At 38.0% G+C, this 23,864-nt stretch overlaps 1 protein-coding gene across 1 annotated transcript in view; it reads right to left on the reverse strand.

Annotated features, from left to right (window-relative positions):
• The window catches only part of gpc5a (glypican 5a), a 156,797-nt gene that overhangs the window by 75,288 nt on the left and 57,645 nt on the right, over positions 1-23,864 (reverse strand). Inside the window, exon 6 of the mRNA XM_079617307.1 lies at positions 1,183-1,303. Within this exon, the coding sequence (XP_079473433.1) occupies positions 1,183-1,303 (121 nt within the window). The remainder of the gene's footprint in view (positions 1-1,182; positions 1,304-23,864) is intronic.

The following is a 23,864-nucleotide window of genomic DNA, read 5'->3' on the forward strand; positions in this document are numbered from 1 at the left end:
CTATATTTTGTACCCCATTGGCAGACATTGTGTAGGAGAACTTTGAGCTATGCATCTTTTAACAAGTCTCCCAAAACTGCATCACGGCTCCAACGTGTCTAGAGCGCATACGCTTACATGCACTAACCATAGATCCAAATTATGTGAACAATGTATAGTCCAAGTTCTCCTCTCTGAAACATTTGCTGTCCAGAACAGCTCATAAAACAGGCTGCTGTTAAATCCCATGACAGATTACAGTAATAGATAATGCGAGGGATGACATTTATAAAATAAACAGCTCCATAAATTGCTGGTAATGCCAATGGTGGATGTGTGTCCACCCTCCAAGAGCAGAACACACCATCTATCTACCACATGCACATTCGATTATAACACAAATAGTGTGATTCAAACCACAGTACACATATTTGACTGTGATTATGGTTAGGTTGCTGTGGTTTATTATGAGCAAAATAACATTACCAGTCACAGTATTCTGTTTACATGAACTCCAGCTTAATCACTCTATGTGGATTCATGTAAATAGAACCATTGATGAATAATTCAGAAATAAAATGAGAAGCGGATATGAATGTCTATACATAAAACCACATCTGATAGTCACCAGAAATTGATGTAAAAAGTGAATAGCAATAAAGGTCCAGGCACCCAATGACCACTGAATTTCTATGACTTGTTCAATCGTTTGGAAAAACTAATATACCCTGAACCCTTTTGAACAGCAAAAAATAGTGCTAGTGAGAGTGACATGTGAAGGCCAAGACTAAAAAATGCTGGGTTGTTTCAACCCAATTTTGGGTCAAATATGGACAAACCCAGCCGTTGGGTTAAATGTTTAAATTACATTTTTAACCCAACGTTTGGGTTTGTCCATATTTGACCCAAAATTGGGTTGAAACAACCCAGCATTTTTTAGAGTGTGTAACCCATACTGTCCTCTGCATTTAACCCATCCAAGTTAGTGCACACACATTAGGAACAGTGAGTAGTGAACACACGCACTGCAAACCGGTTTGATGCACAGAATGCCATAGTTTCATACATCCATGAGCGGAGCTAATGAGGTCTGCTCTGATCTGTTGGCCTGAAACATTAGCAACTCATGAAACAGGATCATGTGGGACATCAAGGAGCTCGTTCAATGTTTCGCTGGATGGTATTTCTCCTGGCGAGCCTCACCTGATTGATGTGCTTCAGTTTATCAATGACTTGATTGATCACCGGGTCGGCCTCCTTCACTTTGACTTCTGGGTTTTCTGCCTGGGCTTTAATCCCGTTGCCAACCACTCGCAGAGTGTAGCTATAAAGACAAAAAAGGATAAAGAATGAGAGACGGTTGTTCGCCGTGAGTGGGTGTCATTTCTTTGGATTCATTTCCAATTTTTTAGAGCAAAGGCAGTTGAAGCTTTGTTGTTGGCTTGATGAGGAAGGCCTTACATGAACCAACTACATTTGTCAGCATAGCAAAGAAAAAAGCGTGAAGAATCCCTGAAAAACCCACAAGAGCCTGAGACGGGACAAATAACTCAAGCCACACTAAAATGCGATAGGACCTCAGGCTGAGAGACAGATTGGGGTTTATGTGGGGCAGAATGGATGTGTGCTGTGATTGGCCGCAGATAAGACGCACTAGTGCAGAGAAAGCAATGCTGACAAATGACATGAAATATTACAATTCTTTATGGGTGAATTCGTTTTACACCAATGCTAGAATCTGCCCATCCTATTGAGACTCACCTTGAGAAGGACACATAAAAAGTAAAGCCTTCAAACAGTGAGGACAAATATATGAATGAATAGCAAAACGTGCTGTGGGCGCAGGTTATCAAGTCTGTTTACAGGCAATAAAAAACATCTTTATGGAACTCTGTGGTGTTTTTAATGGTTTAAGACAAACCATGTGCAAATTCATAAGTCGACAGCATTGCTGAGTATTTTCTCTTTAAAACTGCAGTGAGCCAAAGACAATCTCAAAAACATTGGTGTTTCTGATGTCACAAACTATCTTGCAACCAATCAGATCAACGTGTGATCGTCAACGAGTGGATCTCTGAGCTGAGTGAGTGAGTGGAGGCGGGGCTCATTTGCATATTCATAGAACCGTGTACACTAAATGAGGCAAGGGTGTAGTTATATTCAAGCTATTTTAAGGCATGAAGTTTTTTGTTTTGTTTTTCAAGGAAAGAAATGTTTAAATATGACATTTTGGTGATCAAAGATAAGTTTTAAAAATTATTGACTAAGGGGGCCTTTAAGAAACTGGGCTTGAGCATTTTAAATAAGTTTAATAAAGGCTATTAAAGTCCCCTGGGGAATATCAAGCTTTTAATGTTGTCTATGTGGTGTTTTTAATATGCTTTAAGACAAGCCATGTGTAAATTCATAAGTCGACAGCACTGCTGAGTATTTTCTCCTTAAAACTGCAGTGAACCAAAGACAGACTCAAAAACATGGTTTAAAATTGCTGGTGTTTCTGATAATATTCAGATAATATGCACATATAGATCATATTTAGGATATTAACATTAATTTTACTATCAGATGTTTGAGCAGCTATTATTGAAAAAGCTTCTAATTGTAAAGCCTAAACATTTTACCAACAAGGACGTCCCATAGTAATATATGCTATTGCTTAAAGTACACTGGAGTGCATGTAAATACTACCGTATATGAATGTGGTATCATTCAGTACCAAAGTACCAGGGATCCTGCTAGTACCTGTTTAGTAAAAGAGTCAGATTAAAACTACGGAAATAAAGGACACAAAAAACATGAAAATAAGACAAAAACGAAAAAGAAAGCATGCTACTTATGTCACACTGAGCCTCCCATCACGCAGGAGCATGTAGTTTCACCTCAGCGGTGTCTGAATGGAGGACGCGAGACAAAAAGCCCCTCAGAACACACTGAGCTGTCTCCTGTGCGGCTTTGATTCCAGCTTGATTCCAGTGTGTGTGTGTGTGTGTGTGTGTGTGTGTGTGTGTGTGTGTGTGTGTGTGTGTGTGTGTGTGTGTGTGTGTGTGTGTGTGTGTGTGTTAGCTCAGGGCTGTCACTTAGCCATTCCAGCTCTTTCCACACACTCATCTGAATAACGCTCTGAGAGAAAGACACGCACTTCAGTGGAATGCAAATGCTCCAGAAATACAGCCTAAGTCTCGCTGTGTGTTTTGTGCTCTTGAGGCTTGGAGACAAATTGATTTAAGGGGTTGAAGTGGAAAATTTAAGACTGACGAAACAACAAAAACGAAATACCGACTTCTAAATTTTTCAACATAAAAAATGACACCAACAAACATCGGCTTGTCATCGGCTTAACAAAATTAGCGATGGAAGATTGTAAAACAAATACAGTGTGCTTGTGATTATTCACAACTACTCAGAATACCCTAACAACTGCATAGCAACACACTAAAAAACACTACGCTTTTCGTTCCATTGACTAACATTCATTTGCATGCAAATGCATCACACCACAAACTCAAAAGCTGATGCGAAGCTCAAGTTTGGTGAAATCTTACCTGTGAATTCACATCATGTGACCAATAAAAGATTGATATGTCACGGTGTGACCTCTTGTGTGAATTAAAATAACAACGTTTTTGTAGTAAAGCCGAGATTGTACATTTTTGTTAATGTGTCATGATGCAGTTCCTAAAACAAGTCGCCAAAATGTCTGAAAACCAAGGTACTTGTTTGTTAGTTCCAATGGAGATCTAACGCTTTTAAACGCCAGTCGAATGCTATTAGTCTAATAGTCTACAGTCGAATCCCTTATTTAACAGTTAGCTATGTCTGACTTGATTAATATTGAATCATCAGCATGCAGGTCAGTTGCAAACATGCCGCTGTGCGCACGTCAAAAAAAGAAAGAAAATCCCTCAAAAGAGCAGCCGTAACTGGAGAGTGAATGTGCCACACTAAAAGCTGTGGCGCTGGGCCGCTCTGCAGACATGTCACTAATATTTCATAACACGCTCACAGAACAGTCTCGCAGGGTGTCGGATGATAAAGAAAAACTCCCAACATGCGGAGCACATCTCCATACATGCACATATGCCATTCACTCGCTTTTGCAAAGGAGGAAATAGATCAGAGATAGTATGTATCTGGCAGGGATTGACAGACAGCAGTGTGAGGCTAGAGCAGATATCCTACAAACTCGCTCAATCACGACGCTCTTCAATCGCTCTTCTGGTGCGCCAGCGCCAGAGATGGATAATTTGAAGAAAGTTTTTTTTTTGCTTCATCCACAGCCTATGAATGATGGGATAGTGTGGGTGTGCATACATATGAGCAGGATTGTCTTTTTAAAGACATCAATCATAAAACTTTACAAATTTACACTGCAGCGGCGCACAACGCCTCATTACGCATTTTACTGCTCAACAAACCACCCACCAAACGATCCGCGTAATGAGAAATGTAACTGCGGCTGACATTAGAGGCATATCACAATCAAAACCATTTCATTTGCCTCGCATAAAACACAGGCATGTTTTCGCTCTCATGGCCACAACAGGCATTGAAGAGTCTGGAAAACATCAACTAGTCTTATTAAACACACAGCTCGCCTCTGAAGTCTGATTAGATGAAGAAAAATAGCTGCAAATCTCTAAGCTCATATCAATTATTATTATTATTATTATTAAGATGCATTTTATATACTATGTGAAATCAATATTCAGAGATGACTGACCAACATAAGCAGCCTTTGCAAGACATAATACAAATAATAATAAAAATGGTTCTTACTCTTTTTATTATTAATATTAAAGTTGATTGACAAACATAAGCAGCCTACAAAATATTTTACTCATTGACAATTATTATGATTATGACCATGATGATGATCATAATGATGATAATAATAATGGCAATAATATTTTTTTCTTATTAATATTGTTAAAATATAATGATACTAATAGAACTACTACTACTAATAATGATAATAATAAAAAAATGATGATGCTGTTTTTGATGGCTGCCATGGCAACGTGTGATTGATGGTTAAAGAGTCCTTCACGTTGTGGGAGAGAAAACTCCTAAACATGCTAATATCACTGCATGTACGGCCTCGAGTGGCTAATTGCTTGAGTAGTGTATTACACAAGAGGCCAGCGCTGGTGAGAGATCCACAATGAAGGTCTATAATTGCAGGATTGTATAAGAGTCAGTCAGAGCTGGTGTTCAGGAGACCAAGGCCTTGCAGAAACCTGCAGAACATCCCCAGGCACTTCTCCTTCACAGCTGGGTCACTGTTATGATACGTTTTAGACACTCCAGATGTGCTTTTAAATATTTGTAAGTACTTTCTTCCCTCCAGTGCAGAAAAGTGTTGTGTGGAGCTTTTAATAAGGTCAACTGTGGAAGCTGTACTATATTTTAAGTTACCAAAAGATGGTTGGACTCGCACTTACTTTCTCCTTCTTCATGCTGAGCTTTTCTTAACAGGTTTGATGTAGCTTTCACTACACAATAATTGGATATCATTTTGTACCTTTTATATATATTTTTATGCATTTTTTTTTATTTAATCTCTATAGCATTTTTAAAAGGGCTTTTAGTCTTCATTTGCATTGCTGTCCTTCAGATTCACAAACTGAATGTTGATCTGTGTGGTTTTCACTGTGAAATAGTGGTGGTTATTGTAATGACTCAAAAGTACATGAGAATTGAGAGGCAGTTGTGTCCAAATGAAGGAAACTGGTTTTTCATTTGTGGAAACGTAATGATTCTGCAATATAGAGACTCAAATCATTTGCCAGTGTTGCTAGCTCAAGATCTCCAATTATAAAACTATAATGTTTCGGAGTACAAACAGAGGTTCAAATGAGCTACATTAGAGATGCATGCTCGTCTTGGAGAATATTCAGTTAAAAACAGGCAGATTTGAAAGCTAATTAGTTGAGAAAGATAACGCAAGTTGTGTAACAGTATATTTGATCCGTGCATAAACACGGCCATGTCGGTCATGTTAATAAAAGAACAAAAGACAAAGAGAAAATCACTTTCTGCTCTTGATGACCAATTGTAAGCATTAATCTATATTTCAGTTTTACAATGAAGACTATCCAGTGTAATTTTAGATTTGATTACTTTAATTTCCGCAGTATGTTTTACCTGAATATACTCCCACCTGATTCTTCTTTTTTTATTTCACATCTCTCTTTATTCTATTGCGTTCATTTGTGCTGTTGTTTGAAATCAGTTTATTTGTTCTTATTTTGTCTTTTTACTCGTTTTTTAAATGAAAATAAAATATAGATTTCTGCTTGTATATGCTGTCAATTATAGTACTTTGAAAGAAAATCGGTATCGGCAGGACATACTTACAAAAAAAAATGTTGGAATCGGACAAGAAAATAGCAATTTGCAAATGTATATACAGTATATATATAATTGCTAAATAAATAGATTTTAAATGAATTTTACATTTATAATCAGTTACACAACTAAATTGTCACACCTCAACACGTGAAAGAAATCTGTGCTAGTCAAGACATTGTTAGGCCAAAAGGGCAAACGCACCCAACAACCTGAACCCACCTGTGAACTACACTCTTTGATCATAACCGCTCAGAATCCTGTCTCGGGACGTGAACAGTGTTGTTGTGAGATTGAAGATGAAGGAATAATGATTTGTGCCCGTTTTGGTGTGATTGCAGAATTGAGCGAAATCAAGCGAATCACTCCAGCAGCTGTTTCCTCATCATCTGTAACGTCTCGAGAGCCCCCCGGGTCTCCTCAGGAAATAAAACCATCTAAATGTATCCGTGTTCTTCGGCATAAATTCAACGAGACAGCGGTGTTAATTAAAAGAAATAACGGCTGAGATTGAATGCAATTGCTGTGAAAGGAAATGGGACGGGGAGTTTGGAAGACAGACGTCGCATGCAGCGCACAAATGCTGCAAAACGCTTCGCCTCTGTTGTGGAGCATGACTGCCACCCTGGAGCTCAATGCCAACATCTAAACAAACATGAATATGATGATTAAATACATAATTACACTGACTCTTTGGTGGATCCCGCTTTGCATTGCCAAAAAAAAAAAAAAGAAAGTTTCCTTTATCTCATTTTGCTTGGTTTTTCAGTACTTTAAAACAACATAAATACTTAAGTATAAGAGGAATATTTCTCTTGAATGACATTTATTTCTCTTTATATTTGATTAGAAGATTATTTTGGTCTTATTTTAAGTATAATCTTTACTATATCTAGTCTTCTTGTATTTATGCTTGAAACAAGAAAATGAACACAAACAAAACTTGAATTTATTCACTCTAAAAAATGTTGGGTTGTTTCAACCCAATTTTGGGTCAAATATGGACAAACCCAAACGTTGGGTTAAAAATGTAATTAAAAAATGTAACCCAACGGCTGGGTTTGTCCATATTTGACCCAAAATTGGGTTGAAACAACCCAGCATTTTTAATGGTGCGTTCACACCGGACGCGAATAGCGCGTCAGGCGCGAGTCATTTCAATGTTAAGTCAATGCAAAGACGCGTTACGCGCGTAAAACGCGTGTAACGCGTCTTTGCATTGACTTAACATTGAAATCACTCGCGCCTGACGCGCTATTCGCGTCCGGTGTGTGGGTGCAGTTAGAGTGCTGAAGTCTTAATATATAATGCAATTTTTATTTATTGGATATGTGTATCTTGGATTGTATTTATTTCTCTGGGCAAATTGTTTTTGTCTTATATTAAGTGTAAAAAAAAAAAAAGTTCTCTGAAGTCTTACTATCTTATGCAATTTTTCAAGTATATTTATCATGAATTAAGTTTCTCTTGACAAATTATTTTGATTTTATTTTAAGTGCAATCTTTAAAAAGAAAAAAAATACATATGCATTCTTATCTTATGCATTTTTTTCTTTACAAGTACATTGATTTAAGGATTTTTAGATGTTAAGCCAAATTTTTTATCTTTTTGCAGTATGCTACAAAGAGAGAGTCCTGAACAAAAGCAAAGCTGGCCACGCAGTCGTCCATTAAACTGCAACTCCTGCGTTCCAATCAATGAGACCCTCGAGCCATAAACGCCCATTGATCTGTGCCAGGGGCAAAGTGTGGCATTAGCCAACAGGCATTCAGGGAAGCAAGGCTTTCTGGGCATTCTGTGTTTTTGAAAAGGTCACTTTCTATTGTGTATAATCCTTACTTGGCTCTTTACTCCAACAACTAAAGGCAACGACGCCTGGACTTCTGCTTCAACAGCGTTACCTGCTGAGAGAACCACAACACAGCCGCAGAGAGAGAATTCTGTATAGAGGTCAGCAATAAAAATCTGTCTTTTCTAATAATATCAAATATCTGTTAGGGCTGTACAGTGTGATGATGATATATCCTGGATATTACTGCAGCTTTACACCACTTACAAGTGAGAACAATGAAACAATGCAGAGTAAAATTAGGGATCATTTAAATTAATTACTATCAGTTCATTTTAAATTGAACCGTTTTTAGTCTTATTAACACTGGTGTAATGTGAGGCTTATCAGTTATTCATTAAAACAATTTTTTTTTTTTTTTTGCATCCATAACATTTTAAATAAAAATAGAAAATGAACTGTATGAAGATTTTTGTTGAATTTTTTTTTTCAAAATATAAACAAAAATAATAATTTAAAATAAATAAAATAGCTTTTTATCATGCAATATGTTGTAACTTTGATATACAATTCAATCCAACATGATATTATATATTTTTGTGATATTGGCCACCTCTATCTTGAAAAGAAAATAAATACTCAGAGGTCCTGTACATGCTTAGAAGTGATGCAATGCAATAGTAGTGTGTACTTATTTTCTTGGTACCAGCATATTGCAGTTTACAAGCAGTTGATGCCCCACAAATCACTGGTCTTACACGCGAGGATAAAGACACAGATATTATCTGATTTCTCTGCTGTTATGTGACCATTCGGCTCAGGAAAAACTCTTTTATTGATGTTGATATATCAGCAGCCGTGTCCCAGGACAATTACATGAAGATGAAATAAAGCTGCACTGCATAGCCTTCAAAAACCCAAAGCTGCAGCAAAAAATCATGTAGATTAATAACCCTCAGAAGAGCTTTGACTGGGCGAAATTATAAAACGTCTCCATCATGATATGAAAACTGCTTTTTCATTTCTAAGGCCAGAATCTTTAGGCTCCAGGTTCTTGTCGTAATAAGTTGCATTGGTTTTACTCTGCCTTTGTGAAAGCGAATTAATCAAGTCACAGATTAATTCTTCTTTTGTGCAAAGTCAAAAAGCACAGGCCATTACCGTATGCATCTTCATAAATAACGTTGTTTATGGAAAGCTTTATTAAAACGGGGTCCACAATTAAGTCAACAAGAGAAAAATAAAAGCTTTGGTGAGCAAATAAACCTTTATGGAACTGCAACATGTGGTTAAAATCAAATTGTAAGAACAATAATATGAACCTCATTGAAGTTATTGACATCAAACAGAAAAAAAAAATGTTTTGAATATCTAATAACATTTACCACAGCAGTACAGAAAAAATGGTGTAGTATTTTGTAAATTTCACAATTTTGATTACAAAGAAATGGCAAGTGACACATTCAATTAAATGTGAAATTGAGAAGGAGAAAGACTGAAATAGTATTTTCTTGTAAAACGCACCCTTTTTTGTATATTACAATGTTATACCAGTAGGTGGCGACAAGTGACCTCTTTATGAGAGAACCATTGAGTCATTCACACAGAGCGTCCATATTAAGTTAAGCAAAAAAATACTGTTGTTTTGCTTCCAGAGCCAAACAAACAGCGGGACGTCTCCAATAACATTCATCTGACAGAGATCGATGTAAACAGGTGATTGTGCTTCTCTGCGCTCCGTTTCTTCCTGTCTTTGTCAATTGTGTTGTTTTTCTGACCCTCAATTTGCACTGTCAGTAATGTTTCCGCTTTCGCTGACCCTTGTTCTTGTCTCTGAACAGATCCTGAACGACTGCTTGCTCTGGGCCTGGTGGGACATGGTTTATCGGGAACTTCCCTTATGGCTCCTCCAGCTTAGCTTCAAAGAGGCGGTGTCAGAAAGCAAACCGGCGAGTGAACGAGACCCTCCACGATGTGAGCAAAGGCTAAAAGGTGACTCTCGGGTGCCAATCATCACAATATGCTGGTCTACAGGAACGACAGGCAATCTACGGCTACTTTACCGGTTCCCGCGGTGCAGAAACACCTACTGTTGGAGCGCAAGACTCACGTCGCGCGTAATGAGTGTTTCGCTTTTGCAGGGCAAGCGGATCCTGACAGACGTCACCTTTTCAAAGGGAGCTGTCTACGGATTGAGCCCAAATAAAATTGTCACGCCACATGTGCTCTCTCCTGGAAAACCTCTCTTATAGAGTTGCCGCGCAGTGAACCGCCATCAAGCAGATATAATAGACATCACACTCGTCCTCTATCGCTCCGCAGCGATCCACCGTTATGTACGCGAGTTCACCGCCATTCTCCCTTTTGATTTTATGCCCCGATCATACATCTTTCCCTGCTCTGAGAATTGCACTCCACGTATTGATTCCAAGTCAATTTTATAGTCCAGTGGTCCCGGGGCTCGACTGCCTGGTTCACCGTCTCGGTCCGTATTTATGTTTCCACATGACATCTCGACGGAGTCATTTTCACGTGGACAATCACGTTACCAGGGAAACAGTCTCACACAATTGCTCTTTATGAGACAGAAAACATCCCTGCCCCAGCCGTCGGTCTCTTCCCACGGCGTTGAGTGGCTCAGTGGAAATACTTACATATGCATTGAATTTGTGACACAACAATGTTTATTCAAAACGGCAAGCCGGGAGATTTCCGGACGCAGACAAACATCTTCATGGCATCATTAAGCACCACAAATCTTATTTGGTTTGTGCATGGCGAACAATTTTTCAAACGCATCTGCATCTGCGGCACAATCACCACAAGAGAAATTTACACTCATCGCTCAGTTTTCTTTCTTATTTCTAAACAAGCAAAAAATGGCAAACTTAGAACAGCCACAACCAAAATAAATAAAAGTCATCTTGCTCTCTCTTTTACTTTTCATGCACCAGCATTTGTACCTTACTCTTGAAACTATTTATTATTATTTATTGAACAATACATTGCTTGTACTGTTCCTTATTTGCAATTTGCTTTGGATAAAAGCATCTGGGTGACAGCATTCAAAGGTTTGTGCTTTTTAATGTTTAATGTTTCCGAAAGTCTGTCATGTTCAGCAGGTCTGCATTTATTTGATCAGAAAGCGTAATATAGTTGTCACGTGGTTGCAGGAAGGCAGACGAAGATGAGGATATATTTCCAACACGAAGGTTTAATGGTAATAATATAATAATAGCAGGACAGGCAGCAACACACCCACTATACACACAACGTAGATCGGACAAAGACTGAACACACACCATACACAACGTAGATGTGATGACAGACAGACAAGTCCAATGAAAACAAACTATGATCCTTCAGAAATCATTCTAATATGATGATTTTAAACATTTCTTATTTTTTTTACCAACGTTAAAAACAGTTGTGCTGCTTTTTTTTTTTTTTTGTGGAAATCTTGAAACACTTTTTAAAGATTGTTTGATGAATGGAAAGTTCAAAACCGAGAGTCTATTCACAAGACATTTTCTTGTCTAAATAATGTTCAGTCTCAAATGCGGCCGCATCTGTACGGTAAAGCTATTATTCATGCAACCCAAGGCAGATTGTGTTATTGTGTTTCATCATGTCATACATAGTTTTCTGTTTACTTCTGTATGGTTTCATTCACTCATGCAACTGCAGATGGCCTTGGGCGCTTGTGTTCAATCTCTGTCTTCATTTAAGATGCTTCAGTATCATCTGAGGGTCTCTCGGCCCTGGCCCGTCTCTCTGGATAAAGCCACTCGGTCTCTGGCCTCTTCTGGTGTTTTGAAACCTGTGCTATAGCACCAGATTGTCAAATGAAACAGGACATTCACGGCATCAGCACGTTTCCTCTGAGGACTGCAGATATACTGCACTTTTTAGATGTGAGCTTGGGTCTGAGACAGAAAATAAGGTGGAAAATGATGTTAGTTTTTACTATTTGCAACGCCTACGGCCTGCTATTTTCAAGCATCCAAGACCAAGTCTTATCTACTTGAAAGAGGGAATCCTGAAATCTCAAAAACTGCTGGCTGAACTCACAATTAAAGGCACCATATGCAGGATTTCTGTTTTTGTCAAACACCGGCCCCTAGAGTCGCTGTGGAGTACTTGTATTTAACGTTACTGTTGTAAATACCACTCACGGCCTGATCCCCTCCCCCCTGTATACCGGTACCTGTTCAGTAAGCGCCGGACATCGAACAGGCACAGATAGACTCCGAAGATGTCTACTGATCAGGTAATGTCAGTTACATTGCTGTTGCATCCTTTGCTGATTTTAAGAGATGGTCCTAACTGCAGAACACGAAATCCAGGGGGAGGAGTTGGATCCAGATCCAACTCCTCCCACCTTATACCTAAACCTACCCATCTCCACCCCCTGATCCCTAAACCCACCCATAAACCTACCCATCTCCACCCCCTGATAAACCCACCCATAAACCTACCCATCTCCACCCACTGATACCTAAACCCACCCCTAAACATACCCATCTCCAACCCCCTGAACCCTAAACCCACCCCTAAACCTACCCATCTCCACCCCCTGATCCCTAAACCCACCCATAAACCTACCCATCTCCACCCACTGATACCTAAACCCACCCCTAAACATACCCATCTCCAACCCCCTGAACCCTAAACCCACCCCTAAACCCACCCATCTCCACCCCCTGATCCCTAAACCCACCCCTAAACCTACCCATCTCCACCCCCTGATCCCTAAACCCACCCCTAAACATACCCATCTCCACCCCCTGATCCCTAAACCCACCCATAAACCTACCCATCTCCACCCCCTGAACCCTAAACCCACCCCTAAACCTACCCATCTCCACCCCCTGATCCCTAAACCCACCCCTAAACCTACCCATCTCCACCCCCTGATCCCTAAACCCACCCCTAAACCTACCCATCTCCACCCCCTGATCCCTAAACCTACCCCTAAATCTACCAATCTCCGCCCCCTGGATTTCGTGTACTGCAGTGAGGTGCTACATGCTTTTTAGCTCTCGCCAGCGAGTGAAAGCCTGACCGAGTGGGACTCTTCCAGTTCCTCACGCGGTCAGTTTCTCGGTTTCTTTTCATTGACTCTTCCGACCACGCTTTCTTCGTCGACTCTGCCATGATTCACGTCTGAAATGTGTGCTAGTGTCTTCCATAGAGGCTGCTTCATATGTTGTTGATGTATGTGATGTTGTGCCGTAAAGCAAGTTGTGATTCTCGCGAGATTTGGCGGGGCGCCACCTCTCAAACTTGCTGGTTTTGCCCCCCAGCTTTGCTATCGGCATGATTCGCCCTACTACAAGTTTGTTTACCATCGAAATGACTTTGAAGCTGTTATATTAAGGTACAAATATTGTGTGCCTTTAAATAACTAAATCTGACACGACTGTCGCATAAATGTTATTTCTTATGCTCAAACAGTGATAAAAAGCTTATTTATCAGGCTAGACACTTCTAATATGCTATTTATGTTCAAAAAAGTTCAGCAAAGGTCATGTCTAGATGCTTGGTTATCATTCCACACCAAACAACAATGCAGCACAAGGACTTAAGACTCGGGCAATTATTTCCTCTGTCTTACTGGTACGGATCATCGAGCTGCCAGTCTCCACACATCTGCATTCTGTTTGATCCAATTTACAGAGTTGGGCTGAGAGGACAGCGTCTGAAACCAGAATCACAGTGGATTGCTCTACTCCACTTTATCTACTTCAGTTAAATTACTTCGGCATCAGATAGAAGCCTCAGACTCGGAGAGGAATGACAAAAATGAGCAAGAGAAAGAAAGCAAGAGAAAAATGCTTGGTTTCGGGAAACAGAATAGCGTCATCCCAATTTAAGGTTATCTGATGCTCTTTCTTTGGTCCGAGGCACCAGGGAACAGATGCAGGAGCTTTTCCTGGCAGCGAGTTATTCCGATGGCCACTGATTGACGTGGAACAATCAGCAGGGACACGGGATATTTTGCCAGTGAAGTCTATCCGTCTTATCACAACATGCATATGGATGAGAAAGTCTCTTGAGTAATTTTTTTTCTCTTTCAACAATGAAAGGCACATTAAATATTGAAGATAACAAAACTGAAATCCCATAGAGTGTAACAGATTGTAGAAGTAAGATTGCAGAATTGCTGCATGCAAATTCACTCTTCATGCTGAGGCAGTGGTAGACTATCTGCCCTTAACTTTATTATGCTTTGACCCTGATATTTTCAATATAATTAATCAAAGATCAAATAAATATAGCAAATAATTTCATTCAAAATGTAAAATAAATGTAAATGTAAAAACATTAAATAAAAAAGAAAATTAAAATAAATGTATATTATAAAAATAATAACATTATAAATATAGACTATTAATAAACAATTTAGCTATTTTAATGTTGAAATATTTGTAGTCAACAAATTATGAAACAAAGATTAAAATACAAATAAAATGTAAAATATATATATATATATATTGATGAATGAAACATGATGAAACACAATCTGCACCTTTTTTTTTACTTAACCATTATGACATTTTATCTATAAAGAAATTTCCTGCAATAAAATATAATTGTTGCATTAATTTTTTTGATAATGGCAGTTTAACATCTGTCCAATGATTTCGGATTAGGTCAGAAGTACATATAACAATTAAAAAGAGGTTAATTTCAAAAGTACGACAAATTTTTTTTTTTTTACATGTGCATCATTGGGATCTCTGGGACCCTGAACAGAAAGAAAGTCAAGTCAATTGAACAGAAAACGAAGGTTAATTATGTAATTCAGAGCGGTGTACAACTCTCTCTCGCAAAAGGTGAAGCAAATAAATTAGCATTCCGGATTTGTCCACTAATACTAATGGAATTTTCCAGAGAGTTTGAGAGGTCCTGAAGTTAATGAATCAAACAACGAGGTGTTTGTGCCTTGACCGAACTCAACCAAGCTTCTCAAGGGCGACTATGACTGTTTAGAGTAGCATACTAACATACTACTCTTACACGCTCATGCAGTATATATACAGTATATATTCTCTGTATGCAGTGTATGTGCACAGGACATATATGCTCTGTATGAATTGAAGGCATGATTTTTAACATCTCTATATTGAATGCCTATTTGACCAAAGGTACACAAAAACTGAATTAAAAAATAAAAACTATATATTTCCAAGATGATAAGTGAATGCTACGCACGTGCAACCTGAGGAGCTCAATGCACGTGATAAGTATAGCACTACTAACTTTTTTTAAATAGCAAGCATAATACTATGGAAACTTGTTAAATTTAGAAATAGAAACTAGAAGAAAAAAAAATGAAAGGATATTTCTGACTTTTTTTCTCACAGTTTGCGAATTTATATCTCAGAATTCTGGCTTTTTCTCAGAATTAGGTGATATAAGCTCGCAATCGAGAGAATAAACATTCAGAATTGCAAGATAAAACACTCGCAATGGCGATAAAAAGGTCATAATTGCGATAAAAAAGTAAAAGCTACGAGGTATAAACTTGTAATTGCGAAAAAGTCAGAATTGCGTAAAAAGCGTTTAAATTGTGAGATATAAACTTGCATTTGTGAGAAAAAAAAGTTTGAATTGCTAGATATAAACTCGCAATTGAAAAGAAAAAAAGTCAGAATTGCAAGTGTAAATCTTGTATATCTATTGTGAGATGTTGGGCCCTATCTTGCACCCAGCGCAATTGACTTTGTACAGCGACGCATGTATCATTCCTATTTTGCACCCGCGCACAGCGGACTTTTCCCTCCACAGACGCACGTCGGTAAATTAGGAAATGAACTTGCGCTCGCGGGGGCGGTTCGGCGAAAAGAGGAGGCGTGTTCCAGCGCAAAAGTTCCCTGGTGCTATTTTCCAGTTTTAGAAAGCAATTGCGCCACTGACCAGGAAAAACCCAGTCTAAAGACAGTGGCGCGTTGCGTGTTAGTCATATGCTATTTTAAGGGTGCGTGCTTGGCCATAATGTAGCGTGTTAACGCGCATCCACTTTGATTCTCTAATATAAACACACGCAGCAGTTTTCATTTTTGCAAATCATACATTATTACAAGGAAAAATATTAACACACGAGGGAAATCATTGTTGTGTCCGTGAAGATGTGGAAAAGATCTATCTAGATTTTTTTTTTAAAATCTAGATTAGGCTACAAATTTTTCCCAAATTATACGCCTGTTTAACCAAAGCTAATGTGTGTGGGTTTCTCCCATCATCCCCAATGTCACTTCTCTGTGTTTTACGGCCCTGTCGAGAACGTCGGTCTCCTCGGCTGGGAACCGCTCCTGGCGTGCGCTGGCAAATCCGCCGTTATAATAGCAATCCGCCGTTGAACAAGCGCGCCGGCTCTTAAAGGGAATGTGAGAGGACGCTCTGATTGGTTTATTTCACGTTACGCCCAAACCACACCTATGAGTAATGAAGCGACTTCAGACCAACCCCTTTTAGATTTGCGCCGGGCGCAAGAGTCATTTATCCCGCCGGTATAATAGCAACGGGATCCGCCCACAAAGTTACTTGCGCTTTGACACTTGCGTTTCAGATCGTTAAACTAGGGCCCAAAGAGTTACAATTGTCTTTCTTTATTCCGCGCCGAAAACAAGCTTCCGTAGTTCACTACACAGTCCTCCGGAAGGAACATGCTGAACATACACCGAGTGTGTGTTTCCACTGAGGAAAAAGTGCAGATGAAGAAGAAGTGTTTCTCTCAGCTCTGCTGCGGAGTGTATCTGGAGATCAGGGAGAGATTATTGGAAGCTACAGAGCTCGAAAGAAGAAAAGGGGATGACAAATGCACAGCAGATAACCACGCTATCTGACAAATTAGATACCTCGAGGAAGTTAAAATACCTCAGAGAAAAACAATCCGAACGCTGCACTGCTTTCTCCAGGACAGCAGTGAGTTTTGATTTTCGGCGGTTGGTTATTGTGTTGTGTAATGTGTCTTTAGAAAGGCTGCATTGAGCTGGCCGATACAAGGATTGTGTCCGTCAGTCTGCGAGGCTTTGCAAACAGAAACACGTGTTTGCGCTCTCGTCCCTCTCTCTCTACGCAGCCACTCGTTTATCTCAGCTGTCAGGTAAAGGGCAATGTATGCGAGAAGGTGAAACTTTCTCTCTCGGCCTCCCAACTACTTCTTTAATAAGCTTGCTGTCATGAAGACCACACACAACTTCTGTGAAAGTGACGTACAGCAGGCCTCAGACACAAACACACACACACACTCTTCATGCACATTTAATCATTTCCTTGACACATACGAGGAAACAACAGTTGCTGAGCTGTTCTTGACTATGTAGGACATCCTCGTGGTTTACGTCAAACACAGAGTTACACTGGAGGACCGAATGACATTCGCAAGAATAGCTAATGAGCCGTTATTATTCATTTATCAAAACTGTCATATTTTGAACAATCATAAGTAAATAAAAATGCATGATTTAAAGGGTGGATTTTCTGGATTCAAAACAACTTCAATCAGCAGCATCTGTGACACTGCTAATTACTGTCAGTTTATAAAACCAAGACAGAAATGTATTTGTGATGTTAAAAACCATTAAGAACCTCCTGGCAACCACCTAGCAACGCCCAGACACCCATCACAAACACCCTAGCAACCATTTAGAGGACCTAGCAACAACCAAACTATTTAAAACTACATAGCAAATTATAATATCAATACTTTCAATGGTTATCATTAACTAAAAATGAAAATAAATCTAATAAACTATGTTAGATGAAGCACTAAAATGACTAAATATATACAGTAAACAAACTGAACAAACTTAATAAAATATAAATAAAATGAGATAAATTATAAAAAATTTAAAAATACAAAAGTACATGTGCATTCCTAACCCGTTAATTAATTTAATTGTAATTATTAATTAATTTAATTATTTATTAAAAAATAATAAGATAAATGTTAAATACAACCTGAAAATGACTGGAAATAAATAAAGTAAAACTGAACAAACTTAATGAAATAAAACTAAATTGAACAAATATCATATTAAAAAAATAAATAAGTTAAATTGTTAAAAAAAAAATTATTGGAAATAAATGAACTAAAACTGAACAAAAAATTTTTTTTACATACATAGATAAAAATGATAAAAGAACATACATTATTAAAAAATATATAAATTAATTAAATTAATTTAAATAAATACAAAATTAAAATAAAATAAAAAAAAACTTAATAAAATAATGCAAAAAAATATATATTAATTGTAATGATTAATTAATGAATTATTTAAAAACCTAAAATGAAAAAAAAAATAAGATCATTTAAAATATTAATAAAAACTACAATAATATACAAATACTAAAATAACAGATAGGCCTACTTAACAATAAAATAAACATAAAATGTCCTCTGGTGTAATGGCCTCCTCACTGTACGTTTACTGTAAATGCATTACAAATTTAGCTTTTCACAAACTGAAAGATGAATTGAAATCATCGTCAGTGATAATTGACAGCATCACGGCCCATTGGTTTTAACTCTCACACTGCAACACAACTCCACAGTTAAAGTCACGAAGAGCTGAGTGCAGATGTCTAAATATGAGTTTTCATTGTTTACTGTTCACTGAAACTGAAGAACTCCAGGCAATACTCTTATAATTGAAGAACACATTTTAGTCTCATTCTGCAGTTAATGAAGGCTGTACGGGAAGAACACACTGCCGTCAGTGCAATGATGTGTGCATTATGATAGCCATGGGCACTAACAGCTTTATGAATTTATTCAATGCATTTTGCCTAAATAAAAAGTCCAAACAAACAGGCCTCGGGGAGACGGCTTGGCTTCGGCGGATGCTGCGAGTGTAAAGGTGACGGCACTACGTTTAACGCTTGATTTACGCCTGAGCTTTTAATTAGAAGATTGCAGCGCTCGTGTGACGGGACACATAACACACGGTCTTATGGACGCCGCAGTTCATTACGGAGAGGTTATTCATCTCCAATGCCCTCACACTCTTCAAGCCTAGGGTTGAATACATAATCACACAATTGGCTCCCTGAAAAATGACGCTGCCGTGTTTTTCATTATGATGTAATAGCTGAGCTGTGCTTCTGATGCTGCTCACACACACACACATCACACGTGTGTACGCTTCTGGAATCACATATACATTAATGGGGAGCGTTTTAATCCGCATGTCCATTGGTTTTCATTACGGCACTGAACCTGAATCCTGCAGACACACACAGCGCTGGTACTGTACATGAAAGCGGAACGAGATTTGTAATCATAAAATACCATTTATTTTTTATTTTCTATTTTCAAAATATTCTGAATATTTTGTGTTTTCGAAAAGACTCATTAAATTTTTATTATCTTTTTTCTTAAGAATTAAAATTATTGAGAGAAAAAAATTATCTTGATCAAATTAATCATAACAACAACAAAAAAACCTGTTACAGTTGGGATGACCTCACGCTTGTTTTTAACTCTTTAAAGCTAAAATATTTCAACATGAATACTAATATCAATATTAATATTTCACATACAATCACAAGATGATTGCAACTTAAACAGTTAATTGATGAATACATTTATTGTAAAAATGTGATTTTTTTTTTAAGTAACTTATTTTTTAGAAAGAAATCTTAAAGCTACACTGTGTGATTTTTACCCCCATCTAGCGGTGAAAAGGTATATGACCATCCAGTGAATATTAGTTTCTGTTCCTCTCAATTCCGATTTCGTTTTAACTCCTACGGTGGCCAATGTAGTCCAAGATTAACATGGCTTCCAGTTCGACCTCGTCCATTGTGTTCCTTCAAGTGATGAGGTTACTTTAGAAAACTATTATAATTTGCAGTAATTTAATTTGTCAGTTAACATATAGGTTATGACATCTATGTAAAATGAATAATAGTTTTATGTTTTCGTTATTTTTTTTACCATTTCATTGCTAACATCAGCTATCAGGTAACTATTGGAAACTATGATACAAATTTTCATGATTCTTTGATGAATAAAAAATTAAAAGAAAAGCATTTATTTACAAACGAAATATTTTGTAACATTGCACATGTTTTAATGTCACCTTTGATAACTTTAATGCATTCTTACTGAAAAAAAAAATCTGACTAACCAACACATTTTTGAACGGCAGTGTACATTCAGTAGGTTATTATTTATTGCAATATATACTCTGTCAGAGTGATCAACAAGGTATCTCTTCATTTACCAGTCGAAGACGGAGAAACTTTCTGCTCTTATGTTTACTCCGTCTCCGTGCACTGTCAAGGTCTTCATCATATTTGTCGTGGTACCGGTCTTTGCAGCAATTATTTTACCGCAAATACTGCATCGCGCGCTGTTGGCATCGAGCCTGGAGAAATGTACCCACACTTTTGATCGACTTTTCCACATCTTTAAGGTATCATCGCGTCTCAAATGAATATGTGCGCGGATAATTTGTGTGTGTGTGTGTGCTCTCGTCTCAAATGAATATGTGCGCGGAGAATTTGTGTGTGTGTGTGTGTGCTCGCGTCTCATATGAATGTGCGCGGAGAATTTGTGTGTGTTTGTGTGTGTGCTCGCGTCTCATATGAATGTGCGCGGAGAATTTGTGTGTGTGTGTGTGTGTGTGTGTGTGTGCGTGCGCTCGCGTCTCATATGAATATGTAGGCGGAGAGTTTGTGTGTGTGTGTGTGTGTGTGTGTGTGTGTGTGTGTGTTTCTCGCGTCTCATTTGTCTTGTTGATTTGCCTGTTGCGTTGCCGTCTTAATTCTCTTTTTCGCTTCCTTGGCGACTCATACATATCCTCGAGAATAAGAGTGATTCAGGTTTTTATATAGCAGTCTCAAACAATCCCCCTCTTCACATGTGCCGACACGGTGCCGTTCCATCGAGTGTTAAAACGCGAAAGGCGAAGCTTGAATTAACGGGTATGTCCCTCTTTGGCTAATGTACTTTCAAGATGGAGGGGCAACATGGCGACCGGCATTCGAAACCCCCCACCCGTATGTATTTTCAATGGCATATTATACACTCACGAGAATACTTTATTACTTGAACGAAGTAAATATACATTAATGAGCACATATATTTTTGAAAGAACTAAGTGTTTTTAGCTAAGAATAAACTAAAAAAGTTACACAGTGTAGCTTTAACAAAATATTTATTTTACAATTTGTTTATAATATGCAGTATATATATACTGTTCTGAATTGGATTACAAATTTGTATAGCATTTGTATTTATTATTTAATAATAATAATAATAATAATAGCATGGGTGAAGGGTCTGACTCTGAACTATAAATACATTTTGCTCAGAATAAAATAAATAAATAATAAAATAAAACAAAACAAAATGGAGGGATTGGTCAAGATAGAACATTGTCCAGTTCTTCTGGAGTTCACAACATTCCTTTTGTACTTTAATATGCAAAGTAAACAGCAATATAATCCTGATTTATAAGATCATTGTGGTCATAGATGAGCAGCTGATAAAGCGGTCTCCACATTTCCTGATCAGAATCATGTCATGTTTCTTTATTTTAGAGGACAGACAGTGGAATAGTCCATGATCCCTGTCTCTTTTATCTCAGGGAGTGTGTGTGGGATTGGGTCTGACGGTGTGTTGAGTGAAATGAACCCGCTGTTGTAGGTCAGAGTCGATGGGTCACAAGGTCCACGCTTATATATTGACTTTCTATTACTTGAACCTGGGGGAGACGGTAGCGTAGAGCGGTCACACAGACACACACAAACAAAACCCACACATTATCACAACTACAGGGTTGGAATCAAGAACTGGCACTAATTAAAAATAAAATAAAATAAAAAATGATGAGGTTTTTGGACATTGTTATTTATAGAGCCAACTAAAATACTCCATCAGTTTCCTTTACTGAATCTACAGCTCCACGCCACAATACATATTGTAACTTCTTATTTTAAGTTGTGGTTTTCAGAATGGAATGTGAAATACTAATATAGACATTAAATAGACAACGCATCATTCTATTCCTGGTTGCACACACAACATACAAACACACAACACAACCAGTCCAATTCAAATCCAAATGAGTCATATGATACTGCTCTTTTAAAATGGCTCACCGAATCAGTGAGAGCGCTTATGAACATCTGACTCACTCACTGAAACACAAGATTTATTTTAGGTGATGTCAGATTTAGGATGTACTATTACGCCAAAAAGAGAAAAACAAATTTAATTTTTTTACAAAAACAAAAATATTTATTTATAAAATATTCATATGAAAAAATACTGAATTTTGACGAATAAATATGGGAGTGTGTGTATATAATACGTTACTCCAGTCATTATATATATATATATATATATATATATATAAATAAATAAATATATATATATATATATATATATATATATATATATATATATATATATATATATATAAATAAATATATATATATATATATATATAGGCTATATATATATTTATAAAACAGTTAGTTCCAATCCTTGATTCTGATTGGTCAAGTTTTATTCACGATAAAACACGGCTATGACCGGTTCACCCAACGGTTCTATGTATCGCTACACAACACCCCTAGCAACCGCTCTTAGCAACACATGTTTGATCTCATCGATATTGTTCACTAAAGCTAGTAGAGTATTGTGAGAGATCGAGTAAGTGAGTGTACCTGCATTTACAGTAGATATAGCATTTTCCTTCAGGTCAGTCCTATATATTCATAATAATAAAAATCTGCTTGAATGTCCGCTGTGATATCTTGTCCTTTTAACAGTTAACGTTAAGGGGTTTCCCCGTGCCCATAGTCATCTGTCAGTTGCGTCTTCCTTCTCCGTGATCACAAGTGAAAGTCTTCTCTACTGACTGACTCGCTCATAAAGACAGTCTTTGTCCATCTATTGAAGAAATAATGTATTTAACTTCTGTTGCTGTTTACGGCCAGGGACTATTTTTTCCAGCGGAAGGAAGGCTTTTAGTGATTTTACTTCATGAAAGTTGCATAGATACATATTTTTCGGCTTTAATAGTTGTATTGTGTGGTAACCGTTTGTAACCGCTTCGCGTCGTGCCTAACAACGCCCTTCAGCCGTGACTTATTCACGATATAGTCTAGCACAGCCTCTCGTGCCTTATTGCTTATATATATATATATATATATATATATATATAGTGCGTTAAAAATACAAAATTAATCTTTACTGGAAATAAGTGGACTCTGAGTCGGAACCAGAGTCACTTCCATCTTGAGTCACACTACACACACACAAACTGCGGTCCACTCCACAAGACCTGTCCGACAAACAAAAAAAACACTCTTTTCCTCCACCACTTCAGGAAGAAAATCCTCTTTTCCTGCTCTCGTTCTCTCATGGACACAGCTGCACGGTCAGAGCATCAGTTAATCTGGATTTCACATCCGTGTGCGGATCGATCGCGGCTCCATCACCTGTGGCTCCATTTGGCCTTGTGTGACAGCTTCTGAGCTGCTCTAAATCAAACACACACACACACACACACACACACACACACTCACACTCACACACACACAACCACACACACACACACACACGTCACACACACAAACACACACACACACACACACACAACCACACACACATACACACACACACTCACACTCACACTCACACTCTCTCACACACACACACACACACACACACACTCACACAACCACACACACACACACACACACACACACACACACACA

This window comes from Phoxinus phoxinus (assembly GCF_949152265.1).
Source record: "Phoxinus phoxinus genome assembly, chromosome: 6".
In the NCBI taxonomy this organism is placed as follows: Eukaryota; Metazoa; Chordata; class Actinopteri; order Cypriniformes; family Leuciscidae; genus Phoxinus; species Phoxinus phoxinus.